At 39.7% G+C, this 14,078-nt stretch overlaps 1 protein-coding gene and 1 long non-coding RNA gene across 3 annotated transcripts; one reads left to right on the forward strand and one right to left on the reverse strand.

Moving 5' to 3' along the window:
- The first annotated feature begins 73 nt into the window (after positions 1-73).
- Positions 74-3,271, forward strand: LOC132394120 (uncharacterized). Its single transcript, XR_009512186.1, has 3 exons — positions 74-326; positions 1,255-1,305; positions 3,030-3,271. It is a non-coding gene; the product is annotated as an uncharacterized LOC132394120 (long non-coding RNA).
- Positions 1,252-8,505, reverse strand: prxl2c (peroxiredoxin like 2C). Of its 2 annotated transcripts, XM_059969880.1 has the most exons (7): positions 8,303-8,505; positions 7,786-7,854; positions 5,824-5,877; positions 4,982-5,087; positions 4,187-4,318; positions 3,019-3,153; positions 1,252-1,305 (listed from the first exon to the last, which is right to left on the reverse strand). In XM_059969880.1, exons 1-6 carry the CDS (start codon positions 8,498-8,500, stop codon positions 3,026-3,028), a joined length of 687 nt encoding a protein of 228 aa, XP_059825863.1. In that variant the 5' UTR covers positions 8,501-8,505; the 3' UTR covers positions 1,252-1,305; positions 3,019-3,025. The 2 variants fall into 2 exon arrangements, with proteins under 2 accessions (XP_059825863.1, XP_059825862.1); XM_059969879.1 differs by lacking the exon at positions 1,252-1,305 and having other exon boundaries at positions 1,318-3,153.
- Positions 8,506-14,078: the final 5,573 nt, after the last annotated feature.

Raw genomic sequence — 14,078 nt, forward strand, 5'->3', positions numbered from 1 at the left:
CCCCCACCCCCCTCCCCGCTCCGGCCGCTGTTTTCCCTGCTGCAGCTCTCGGGCTCGCCGCCTCCTCCCCCCACAGCCCCAGCCTGCTGCGCTTGCTGAGTGACGTGCGGCACGGGAGGCCGGCACAAGGGCAGGGCATCGGGAAAATAATGCAAGTTGGGCAATTTCCCTCGCCGTCCATAGTGCCAAACTACACCATCAAACGCCGGCTGGCAAATGCGCTTCCTTGAAATGGATCGGCCGTCCTGAATGTGACTGCTCAGGGGCTGGCAAGCTGCTATAGTTTTCTTGAGGTCTGATGTTGGACATGTTTACTATGAGTGCAGGTAGGAGGTAATGAATGCATTGGGTTATGGAAGCGCCCACCTGTAGTGCTGCCTCTGGCCGAAGCTGGCTGATTGGCAAGTGAAGCATGCAGATATATCCAACACGCTACTTACACCAGAGTCTAAAGAGCTGGAACTAGTAACTACTAATTTGTTTTCATTAATTAGAAAATGTAGGCCAGAGCTGAAGTAGTTTTGCCTATATAAATATAGAAATATTAAAGCATTACCTATGGGGAAATATGTTTTCGTTTCATGAATTTGCCTGACTTCAGCAGACTTTCTATCTGACGTTATGAACTGGACATTCCATCATGTACATGATCTGGGCACAAAAATATTACAAAAGAGTCCAAAATCTGCTGGTGAACAAGCCGATATTGGGCAATGATCCCTCAAGTGCCAGCAAGGTGGTGCGTCAAATTGATGCGACAAAGTGAACAGATGTGCGTTTGCGCCCCAGTCCCTGACATCTACAATGGCTCGTGGTTAAGTCATGACTTCATTTCAAAACGTTCACCCTTGTTTTCACATTCCTCCTCATCTGAACCCTCCCTGTCTCTCTAACACTTCAAAAACGATTGTTCAAAATTCCAGCCTCTAGATCTTCCCAGACTGAATTATTGAAGCACTGGCATTTCTTCTACAGCCAAGCCTGGAAATCCTTCTCTTACCCTCTGATCTCCTTTAGGATACTTTTTGGAAGAGTCTTTAATTGGCTTTCCGTCACTTCCCCCAGCATCTTCTTAATTAGCTGGGCATCAATTTTTGTTTGCTAACACTGTATCCCTGTGAAGTGGCTTGAGGTGATTTGCTACATTAAAAGGTACTAATATAAATGGAAATGAATATCGTTATAAAGGATCTAGTGCTTTCCCAGATGGAAGCCCGGGAAGGGTTTAATTGTAAGCATCATTATCTTTTTCAGCTATGTGGAGATGGGAGAAATTTCGGGTGAATGATCAGCCTATCACATACTGTAGGTATTTTTTTAATTCTCTGACTTTCATATATTGGAAACATTACAAACAAGATGTTTACCACATTTCTGAAATTTACGTTTTTTTTCTGTGAAACTCGAATGTGCAGGCATAATAAATGACAAGCTAATGGGACTCATAACGCACTGGGATATCGGACCGTTGTCACATAGTGTGTTTCTTGACCTATGTATGTTGAAATCTCTAACAAAGTGATTCTTTACTCACAATTAGACCACAAGACTTTTGGAGGATGGAAAAATATAGAAGGGTATGCAATCAACAAACTAACCTAAATCCAGTGCAACAACTAATCCACTGAAGGAACTTAGCAGGTTAAACAGCATCTGTGGGGAAAGAATTGTCAATGTTTTGGACCAAAACCCTGGTTTGGGAATGGAAAGGGGAGATGGGCAGTCATGAGAGAAGGGCCGGAGATGATTGCTGGACTGAAGGGATGGGTGAAGATTGAGCCAGATAGGGGAGAGGAAGAGTGGAGTTAGGAAACAGAGGCAGGTGGATAATAGATAGAGGCAGATGGATCTGGGTGAAATGAAGGCGGAGATGATGGTTGGATGGTGATAAGCAAGAACACAAAGGCCATCAATGTTGGAATCTGAAACGTAAGTAAGGTGATGATGGGAACCACTGGAAAAAAATTGGGGGTGTGGGGGGGGGGATGAAGGTGCGAATTAGTATCACTTGGCAATAATTTAGGCAGTAATTTAAAAATCTACAGCACATCACAGGCCCTTCAGCCCACATTTATATGTTGTTCAAACTGGTTTGGAAGGGGAATAGGAATTGAAATTAAAACGTTTGGCCGCTGGGAAGCTCTGCCTTTGGTAGATGGAGTGGTGGACCTCGACAAAGTGGTTCCCCAAGGCAGCTACAAAAGCTGCCTACAAAACTACAAAAACTCACCTACAAAACTGCTGGGGCCGTCTATTATGTCCGGTGCTCCGGATGCGGCCTCCTCTACTTTGGTCTTCCTGCTGGCCCAAACGTGTTAATTCCCATTCCGACACGTTGGTCCATGGGCCTCCTCTTGTGCCAAGGTGAGGCCACCCTCAGGGTGGAGGAGCAACACTTGATATTCCATCGGGGCAGCCTCCAACCAGATGGCATGAATATCGATTTCCCCTTCTAGCAAAATAAAAAATTCCCCGCTGCCTTCCCTCATCTTCTATTCCCCTCTCTGGCCTTCAGTGGCCGTACATGTCTTGGGTACAAGAGGAGCAGAATGGCAGCAAATGGTAGACATGCTGCCTGCACAACTCCAGACACCAGGATTCTGTGCACGCTGGTGAGTCAATTGACTACTGTACATCACCACTAGTGTGTACGTGAGTTTTAGAATCCAAACAAAATTAACGGGAAAGTAGGTGCTATAAAGTAGGATTGGTACAATAGGGATACTTGATCACTGGCACGGACCATTAGGCTGAAGATCCTGCTTCCAGATGTACGACTCTATGATTCTAATCCTCAATCATGGATTTATACTTTATGCGAGAAAAACATAAATATCCAAAGTCTACACAGATAATGTTTAATAAGTTGAGATATTTAATCAATGTGTTTCTCTTAGAATATGATTAATATTGTTGATGGACTTAATTTCTTCTAATAAAAATATGGGAGCTAAAGTTATTTGAAAAGCTATAAGCATGTGTTGAATAGAATTGTGTTCATTTTTCCCTTTGTATTAATATTGTTTCAGATGTCAATGACCTCAGGCTTATTGGAAAAATCCACAGTTTTAACTCCTGCCAGCTGCAGCAATAAGTTGATGGGCGCATGATCGAACCTGTTTAAATCAAGATGTCCAAAGTGAAGCTTACCTCCTGCGGAAATAAGAATAAATCATGGATATGTTCAGCAACGTTCCTTCTCAGCTAAAATACATTGCTGTAATTCTTGAATTCTTAGAAAATAAAATACTATGCAACAATGAAATTAGAAGGACATGGAATCTTCTGTTGCTGTTGTGTACTAAGTTATCAGATTTTAGAAGAGCAGAGTTACACAACTGGCCCAGTGATATGGAGTAGAAGTAAATCAGTGTGTTTTATGACTATCATCTATCGATATCCCGTTGAAAAATAGAATGGATAGATACCAGTGTGGACAAGAGGTTTCTCAGTGGGTATCCCTTATCAACTATGGCAGAGATGGCAGCATTATGACATCTTCTCTGTTTAACTGCACTGCTGAGGTAGAACAATACTGCTGAAGATGTCATCACATGAGTGAAGTGTTAAATTGAGGCCTTGTTGTTCTCTGCCAAGGGCACAAACGATCCCATGGTATTGGAGGATTATTTTCAGAATGCTGCACAATATTTATCCCTCAATTAACATCATTAGAACATGTTTGATCTATTTGCAAGAGCTGCTCTGTGCAAATTAACTTCTGTACTTCCTGCTTTACCACAGTGACTACACTTCAAATAGAAGCTTTATTAATGGGATGTTTGGTGGGCTACAATCGTTTTCTTTATTGTTTTGGCTTGTATATTAAACATGGCTACTAGGAAGAGATATCTGATGAATTTTAGTACCAGCAAAACACAATTAAACTGGAATTAATGCTTCGATTTAAAAAAAAATTGAGAAGGGAGGGAATTTACATTTTGAGCATCAATTCAAAGCTGCAGTCTGTTTTAATTTCCAATGCATATACATGATTTTTAAATACAGTAGTTGATACTGTAAGAATGATTATAAGTTGTTTGTCAACTCACTTGTTCCATGTAAGTAAGGAAGAATTTTTTTGTTAGCAAGTGAAAAGTTTTGTTTCGCCCTAAATAATATTTTGTAAATCTATGACATTAAAAAAACCTGTCAATGTATTCCTTAGAAATAATGCTGAGCTCACCTGGTCCTATGATCAAAGCTCCACCTTGCTGTCCTGGATCACCCTGAAAATCAAATACTGGGCTCTTCATTGCGTTCCACATACTCTTAAAGATTCCAGTCAATGTACTTGATTTAATGTGGGGACTCCTGACTGGTGAAAGAAACCCATGATGATTTTGAACAAAAAATGAGTATAGCTGATCCACTTATTGACAAAATAAATAAATATTAACAAAATGTGGTTAGTTAAACAAGGCCACTAGATATATAGCTGGTTTCATACTTCTGTGTTTAAAAAAAATGTCCACTGCTTTCCATAGTAATCCAGAGGATAAAGGCTCTTTCTCATATTGAGCCATACACGGCAATGAAGCGTAGCCATTGGCACAACACTTTACTGTGCCAGGTGTAAGAATGGAGTTCAATTCCTGCCTCTGTCTGTAAGGAGAGTTTGTACATTCTCCACGTGACTGTGGCTTTCCTCTGGGTGATCCGGTTTTGTCCCACATTTCAAAGGTGTATGGGTTAGAGTTATTAGGTCGTGGGCATGGTCTGTTGGCTCCTGAAGTGTGGCAGCACTTGACAACTGTACGCCCGCATAAACCCCTGAAGCAAGCGACACATTTCATTGTACGTTTTGATGTGTCGATGTACGTACGAGAAATAAAGCTGACCTTTAATTAAAAATTCTCAGCTCCATACACTGTTATTCACAGGTGTTTAGTGCCCATGTAGGCCCAGCACAGGAGCAAACAGTATTGAAGAATGCACAGTATGTAAACCATCACAGGATTGTATTAAATCAGTACACTACCTGCTTGATGGAATGTTTCTCCCTGTTTCATTTGTAAACTTTTATAAACATTTCTGGTTGGATCAGTGTAAATTTCATGAGTGTATCCAGCTAGTGCACAAAAACCCTACAAGCAAAATAATAATTTTAGTGATAATATTAAAGTGAAGAAATAACCTGTTTCTTCATGCTAGAAGCTCAGATATAAAAAATGCCAGTCATACTTGATGCTGCAGTTATAAAATTAAATTCCTGCGAGCTGTTTATTGATCAAAATGGCATTTGAAGTATTTAAGTACCCGCCATCACTTGCAGCTGAATAAGAGTTCAATTTTATCAAAGTACAATTAATGTTTTGTTTGTACTAGCAGCACCCAATTTAGACCGGAAGGATTAACATGAATAAATAAAATGAAAACTATTTAAAATTTAATCTGGCCTCATTTATCAAAGAAAAGCTTTCTGAACTAGCGTACATCTGAGTTTCTCTCCCTATGGCAAACAAAAGGATATCTTTGAACAACAATGCCTCATTACTTGGGACTTGAATCATAGCAATGATCACTTAGTTTACCGAGTCACTGGCAGTATTTATACTGCAAAGCAGTTTCCTTCCATCTACTTCATCTCAACCATTCACCACATCTATTTTCCTTCTTTTGCTGACTTATCTAGCTTCTTTTTAATTGCATCTACTGTATGTTATACTATTCCTGACTATCAAGTACTTTACAAGAAAAATTTCAATGATATTCTGTCTACAGTATGCTACTCATTCATGCATCCCTTCAGATCTGCAAGTAATGTCCTTTTCAAATACTTTTAATGATTATGAATTAAATAACAAAAGGATTTATACCTACCTGTATGTGGTCATGGATGGATTGTCCAATGACTATTAGTCTGACACCAGCATCCTTTGAAAGACAAAATAAATAATAAGGTAATCTCCATGTGAAGCTCTAGACATCTGGAGACACCAAGTTGTTCTGTAATGTAACATATCAGATGCTGCCAGATCCAAACACTGCCAGAACTAAATGATGACAGAGTCCAAAAGAATTATCACTAAATACAAATAAAATGTAAAATTATTTTCAGTTCATGTTTGACAGAGATATCAGAGAATCTATTAGTGTGAGGTAAAGAAAGAGGAGAAAGCTCATTATGAAAACTTAGTGTTCTAAATCACTCTTTTTTTGCTTTAGATTCCTCTCCCCTCATAATAGTGAGTCATATTGATATAATAGTGAATTTCTTGATGGGCGGAGTTTCAGTGAACTTTGCTCACGCCATCTCACTCAAACATTCTCCATTTACTGTGGATGGCAGCAGGCAGGGTAAGCAGAAGCTGGTACCGTGATTTTGTTCAGATCTTTCAAAAACAACTAAGTACTCAGCATTTAAAGTTTTTTTTTCAGATTTCCAGCATTTGGAATTCTTTGATGCAGAAGTAGGGACCTCCGCTGATTTTCCCTTTCAAACCCTTAGGATAATAAATCCAACTGCAAACAGAACCGCTGCTGTAGTGTTTCTGTGGTTCAACCATATTTACAGACTGGAGACTGATGTTCGGACATTTCTGATTCTAGGTTACAGTAGGTTACCGGCTTGCTTTAATCAGCCATCAAAGGAGCTGCATTTTTTTAATACTGGCTGACCCAAAATAGGTAAAATACAAATACCTCTTCTTTGGCCTGCAAGTGGCAAGTTAATATACAATTGATTTTATTAATGTATATTGTCTCTCTTTCTCAAAAAATCTATAAGTTCAATGACTCTGGGACATTGCTGTTCATTTACCCATTCAGCACCAAATACATGCATTAACTTCAATCTGTTACATATTAATTAACAAGAAATCTTGCTCTCTTGTACATTTTCCAAGTGAAAAAGATGTGTGTAAAATTATCGCAACCCATGTGTTAATATTCAATGTAATGATTGTTCATTTAAGTTTTATAGCTGAAAAATATATTCCCTTTCTCTCTTTTACACCCAAGCACAGATTCCATTCTCCTCAACCCTTTACCTTTTCCACCTGTTAACTCCCAGAATCTTACTTCATGCAGCCCTCCCACCCACCCACCTTCCCTCTCACCTGGTTTCACCTATCACTTACCAGATTGTACTCCTTCCTCTCTCCCTACCTTATTCTGGCTTCTTCCCCTTCCTTTCCAGTCCTGTTAAAGGATCTCAGCCAAAAATGTTGACTGTTAATTCCCTCCCCTCCATGGATGCTGAGTTCCTCCAGCATTTTGTGTGTACTGCTCTGGATTTTCCAGCATCTGCAGAGCTTTTTGTGTTTATGATCTGTGACGTATTAGGTCTCTTTGTGGTTAAATGGCTGAATTCAGTGATTCAGAGTAATGAATGTGAAACCTATCACACCATTTGATGAATTTAAGTGCATTTGGAATAGAAGTTAATAACAGTATGGTAATGGATTGTACCAAAGTTTGATCCAAGAACAGAATTGGCCATCTTCACCAGTTCTAGTCTGCTTGTGCCTCCATTCACACCTATGCTGTTGACTCTTAATTAGCAGCTCAGTTTGGGCAGTTACATTAGGGATGGACAATAAATGCCAGCCTTTCAAACAAAGTCCAAAGCCAATGAAGACGTACAGAAAAAGAGGCTCCTGCACACTTTGGTGTCAATGTACTGCAGTTGAACAGGATTAGTCTTACTGAATTGTCATACTCCCTCTTTCTGCTTATCACCAAGAAATTTGCAAAGTAAGAACTCGGGTTAGAGCACCTTCACCAACAATTATGTTAGTTTTGCTGTTTAGGAGAGAAAAAGGAAATTTTAAATGATCTCACCTCCAGATATTTCTGTGGAATTTTTGCTAAGTCCTCCACATACTCTTTGCAGGTATAACACAGAAAATGCTGAAAAATAATGTTAATATTTTTTTTTAATAACAGTGGATCATGAACGTATTAACATGACTTCAAGATCAGTTAGTTGATAGCAGTGCAGTTTAATATAGCCCTTTAATATACTTTCAAGAAATGTGCTTTCTTAAAATACATTTGCAGGAAGCAAGCAACTCGAAGTACAACTGTATTAGGTCACTCAGCACTTTTAAAGAAAAAAAAGACAGACTAACACTGCAAATTTAAAATACTTCAGAATTTGTTGGAAAATGCATATAATAAATGATAAATGCACTGTATTAATTTTCTCCTTCCCCTCAACATTTTCAAATGCATGTGCAATTATTCTCCTGCATTTAAGAAGTTACTTGTGAAATTCTGTAATGGACGTGCTGTATCCCAGCCGAGCTCTGTCTCTGAATTGGGCCTGAGGCCATCTGCATTGCTCTGCCTCTCTTACCCTGACAAAAATCAAGATAGCTTTCCTCTTCTTATACAAACTTGGGAATGATATTTTCCTTCCATAACGGTCAACAACGGAACAGTCTTCGGCAGCCTTGATGTCGATGACTGGGGGTGGGTAGGGTTGATTCTGGGAGCTTCTTTTGATCTGCACAATTTGGGGAGCTTCCAGTGTGTTTTCCAGGCTGGCCGACATAGTTGTTATTTTTGGAAGAGACGTCACTATTTTTTAAACATGAACAGACCAGCCCAGTAGCTCTTATCTGGTTACACTCAGGGCACTAACCACACAGAAATCATCATCAGCTTGCTAAGAAAGTTTCTGAAATAAATTATAAGGCTGTTCCTTTCAAATTGCTAATTAGGTGCTGAGCATAAACTAATAATTTATGACACAAATTGTCTATTATTTAAAAAAAGTTATTGTTTTAATTCTCCAGTCTCTAAAAGGATTCTTAGAAACCAGTCACTTATTACACATAAAAATGCAAAAGGGAATTTATACAGATTGTACAAATAGCATGTGAAGTTAGTGACCAATTAACAATTAATGATCTATTTTTTGATGCTAGGGCTTAATGCAATTTTAAAGTGCATTTGAGATAATGTATTTAATTGAGCATACAGTGGTGTAACATAGTGATCCCATAGGACTTCAGGACCTAGAAATTGTATTGCAGGTAAAACATAACAAGCATACTCCGGTTATGTACAGTTTCCTATGTGACAAAGTGTGATGCATTATAGAGTAAGCGCTCCACACGTACGCATACACAGAACCCTTTATAACCTCCCACCAGTAGGGGGAATTTAGACTGTGGAGGAGATTGGAAGGAGGAAGAATCCTGGGTGTAGGGAGAGACAGGAAAGATAAATTCAAGCAGGTGGGTGTTGTGGAGGAAGCCATACATAGAGAAGAGAATCAGCATTGGACTGGGTCTCTGGAGTTGATCAGTTCCCAGGGGATGGTCAGTCACTGAGGGAGTGTCAGTTTAAGGGATGATCTGGGAGAAGGGAATTATTGGTTAAGAGGCTGAGGAGTCAGGGATGATGGTTGGAGAAATGATTGGGAATTGTTTGGGGATTTGGTTGAAAAGGTAATTGGGAGAGACGATAGAAGCCTGAGGATATTGTAGTGGTGGAAGAGAAGGGTGGATAGGAGGGTTGTGGGTGAAATTTATCAACAAGAAGTTAAAGAAGTCATCTATCTGCAAAACATATCCTGCTGATGGGCCAAGTATGGTCATGCTCCCGAACTAATACTGAAACAGGTGTCATACCTCAGGTGAAGTTCAGTGGTGAAGCCAATGCTGTTCACAAATCTCATACATGCAGTGCAATTCTATGCAAGTATTCTAGACTACTTGGTATTACTCTATATTTCCATTTCTGTGTGTTGTTTGCATGGGGGACCAGTTTGGAAGATCTGGGAGTGAACTGGACAGGAGGTGCTTGATGGAGGAGGTAAATTGTGAGGTAATGCATTCCTTCCAGCACATTAAACTGGATTTGGATTCTGATTATTTTACGGCATGAAGTTTGAAGAGTTAGTGGTGTACACAGTGATAATATATACAAAATTATCAAGCAGTGAGCACCAGACAATGGAATGGTGCAAAGTGGAGCAGTGCAATAAGAAAAGGTGAAGTGACAGTAACCGAGAGAGCAGAATTAAGGGTTTGAGTACCACTGGGAAGGGGAGTCTGAGAACAGTGGGGAAGAAGCTGTTCTTGACTTCTGGACATCTGGACTTTCAAGCTCCTGTATAATCAGGGTGGCAGGCTTTTGAACGATATTGTTAACCTTTCCCATACGATGTACCGTGAAGATGGACTGGATGGAGGATAGTGCCTTGCCTTTGATGGACTGGGTAGTGTTTAACACATGTATTCATGTTAGTTTGGTGTTGTCACGTATACTAAGATACAGTGAAATGCTTTTCTCTGCATGCCATTCAGTCAGATCATGCTGCACCTCAGTATATGAGGTAGTATGGAGAGAAAACATGATGCAGATTGTAGTGTTACAGCTACAGAGGAAGTGCAGTGTAGGTAGACAAATAAAGCACGAGGGCTACAAAAAGGTAGAGTAGGAAATTAGATTTTACCTTATGAGATGTTCATTCAATTCTCCGACAACAGTGGGGTATTGAGTCTTGCTGGTGTGTGTTCTCTAGCTTTTGTTCCTTCTGCCTGACGGGAGGGGGAAGAAGAGAGAATGACTGATGTGGGAGGGGTCCTTGAGCATGTTGGCTGCTTTCCAAAGGCAGAGGTAAGTGAATAGCCAACTGAGGGGAGGTTGGTGAATCTGTGGTAGACTGGATTCAGGAATTCAGTGCCATCCCAAAGGCTTATTTTCTCTATTTTGTGCCTTCATGGACCAGGGAATCTCAATAGTGGGTGGGGATGTTCAACTTGATCAAGGAGGTTTTGAGAACATCTTTGATTCTTGTACTTGTGTCCATTGGGTAATTGCTTTTTCAGACTGCCGGGGCTGGACTGGTGCATACACCCCTGACTGCTTTACTAATTGTTATGTAGAGAGACTGAGAAAGATTTGTTGAAATGAAGCCAAGCACAAACCAGTAAGAGGCTTTCTTTTCAAACAATACAGTAACAGTTAAAACAGATTGTGCTTGGTCCAGTTTCTCCAACCTCCACAACAAAAGAACTCTTGTTCTTTTTGTGACAAATTTGTTTTTGCCATGCCTTTTGCTGTAGATAAACTCTACCAGCGAAATATAATCACATGCATTTTTAGTTTCCTGCTCTAGGCCAAGAGGTAGTTCTCATTGTTCTTAATGAACAGGTATTACAATATTCTGTTTGGAATATTTTGTTTTGAAGCTTTTGAAGCTTGGGAGTCACTTTTTTGTATGAAAGTTTATTTGTTAGAATTATTTTTAACTATTTTATGTCTCTGGATGGCAACCATTCAAAAGTTGCTGTTAGTTTATTTAGAATTCCCCTAATTAATAGAAATTGCAGGATTCTAATATATAGTTTTCTTTTGTAATTTGGTCACTGTAGACCTAGTTGTGTCTCTGGAAATATTTAATTATTTTCTGTAACTTTGATTTTGGTTTGATCACATTTGTGGAGAAGTCTTTCATCTCGCTGGAAAAGTACTTCACCTTTTGTAATGGTTAATGCCCAAGGGGAATGTGAAGAATGAGCAATCATCACAATAAATTGTGAACCTCTGGCTGGTTATCATCAAGTTCACCACAAACAATACCCCATCCAATGAATCCAGATCCTGGTGAAAGTGGTTACTACAATCTCCCCTGCCTTCAGGAATTTGTCTGCGCTGCTCAATCTGTAGTTAGGACTCTCTTTAGCATAGAACGTAGAGCACTACAACACAGGAACCTTTTGGCCTACAATGTTGTAACAAACCAAAATATTTACTAACCAATTGGTGATGACACTGCAATGGGAACAATATTTTCCAGTGGACTCCAAGAAGCACAGTGTAACCTTGTCCAGGAATGCCTGAAATAATACAAAATGATCCAGGAATGGTCACAGTTGCATTTTACTAGTTAATAAAATCAATTTTCAGTGGTGCTATTCTAAACACAGAAATATACGATTGAGTTTCTTAATGATTTGGGAAACTAATGGGGAGGGCACAGCTTTAGAGTGAGAGGGAGAAAATTTAAAGGAAGATATGTGTTTTGTTTTACAAAGAGAGTGGTAGTGCCTGAAACAATTACTAAATAATTTAGCAATCAAATGGCCAATTTATCTAATCCCCTCTGCCTACACAATGTCCTTATCTTTCCGTTTCCCTCACATCCATGTGGCTATCTAACGTCTCTTAAAATTCTCTAATGTATCTGTCTCTACCACCATTGCAGGTGGTGAATTCCAGGCACCAAACACTCTGTGTAAAAACTTGCCCCTCACATCTCCTTTGAAATTAACCCTTCTCGCCTTAAATGCATGCCCTCTGCTTTTAGACATTTCCACCATGGGAAAAGGATGCAGTCTGTCTACTCTATCTGTCTCATAATCTTATAAACCTCTATCAGATCTTGCTTCAGCCTCCACCACTCCAGAGAAAATAACCCAAACTTGTCCAACCTCTTGTTAGACCATATGCTCTCTAATCCAGGCAGTATTCTGGTAAACCTCTTCTGCACCCTCTCCAAAGCCTTGACACTCTTCCTATAATGGAGGGACTAGAACTGTACGCACTACCCAGATGTGGTCTAACTAGAGTTTTATAACGCTGCAACATAGCTTCCTGACTTGTGAAATCAATGTCAAAGTGGACTTCTTTTCTCTAAGAAAATAAGGCTGTGTGTGAATTCACAATATTATTTTATAACATTTTTCTGAATAAATCAACGTGGAATGTTTCCAAAACAATTTTCTGATCTTGCACCAATTTTAGAAACAAATAAAATAACATATCATGTTATCGTGACATTTTCAACCGTCTAAAAACATACACCCTGCATTGGGATGAACTTGCTAGTTCTATGTTTAAAGGAATTACCTTTCTCTGTTTCACCAGAAAATTTTTGAAGGAACTGAGCGTAAATATTTTTCTTACAACTTAGAGACCGTGCTATTGACAATATTCCTTCGGCAGGCAAATGCCATACAAACCATTTCCTGCTGTGAAGACAAGGACATAGAAAATAAAACAGTACAACACAGGAATAGGGCCTTTGGCCCACGATGAAGGTGCTGGCCTAGACGGCATACTAAACTAAACCTATCTGCCTGCACATAATCTCTATGCCCCCTCCCACCCCATTCATTGCCTGTTCACATGCCTGTCTAAATTCTAAAACGCCACTAAACACTCCCACAACCACTCCAGCAACATGTTTCAGGCACTACCACTCTTTGTAAAACAAAACACATATCTTCTTTTAAATTTTCCCCTTCTCACTCTAAAACTGTGCCCTCTCCATTAGCTTCCCAAATCATTAAGAAATCCAATTGCATATTTCTGTGTTTTAGAACAGCACCATTGAAAATTGCTTTAATTCACAAGTAAAATACAATCATGACCATTTTGTATTATTTCAGGCATTTCTGGACATGAGTTACTCTGTGCCTCTTGGAGTGCATAGGTAAATATTGTTCCTATTGCAGAGCTATCCCCAGCAAGCTATCACACCATGGTTCCCTGAATCAAAGACCACAATCATCTTGTGACGGATATTCGTGACCCAGTGGGCCTCGTCACTTTCTAATCATAGCAGCCACCACTTGTAAGATCACAAACAGTTGTAAGTAAACTTCCAACTAATATTGCTCAGTTTAGCTTTTGGTCATAAATGGGAGTTGGTCTTCAGTTCTTGAAATGTAAATTGTTGTTCCTTTCTGTGCTTGTGGCAGCCTTGCCGGTCCTTTAACATTTTTGTCTGTTTTCTATGAGGCTGAGTTGCTAGCTCAATGGTCAATCCAGCACAGATGGAAAACGTGCAAGAAGTCGGCCAGGTTCAAACTCTAGACCACTCTCCTCAAATTCTGGTGTGGATGCCACCTCACCACCGGCTGGCTAAAATGTAAATGGAAAACTGTAATCAGCTTGAAGTTAAAACAAAATACTGTCAATGGAGCAGATTTGCAAAGAAGCTCTGTGTACAGTAGATGCTCTGACTGTAGGAAGCAGATGTAGCTCGCTGTACCTGGTTTACTACTGCAATATAAGACAATGGATTATATAATCTGGTTTGTTTCAAAACAGACAATACTGGCTTAGTAGGAACATCAAGAAGATACAGGAGAAACATGGGGTGCATGGGAATC

This window comes from Hypanus sabinus, chromosome 5, assembly GCF_030144855.1.
Source record: "Hypanus sabinus isolate sHypSab1 chromosome 5, sHypSab1.hap1, whole genome shotgun sequence".
Lineage (NCBI taxonomy): Eukaryota > Metazoa > Chordata > Chondrichthyes > Myliobatiformes > Dasyatidae > Hypanus > Hypanus sabinus.

Excerpts from the sequence above, each read along its gene's own strand:
- prxl2c (XM_059969880.1), bottom strand. The coding sequence starts at position 8,500 with ATGTCGGCCAGCCTGGAAAACACACTGGAAGCTCCCCAAATTGTGCAG. Across the intron at positions 5,878-7,785 it reads TTCCACAGAAATATCTGGAG|GATGCTGGTGTCAGACTAAT; the intron begins GTGAGATCATTT and ends TGTCTTTCAAAG. Across the intron at positions 3,154-4,186 it reads AGCTTTGATCATAGGACCAG|GAGGTAAGCTTCACTTTGGA; the intron begins GTGAGCTCAGCA and ends TTATTTCCGCAG.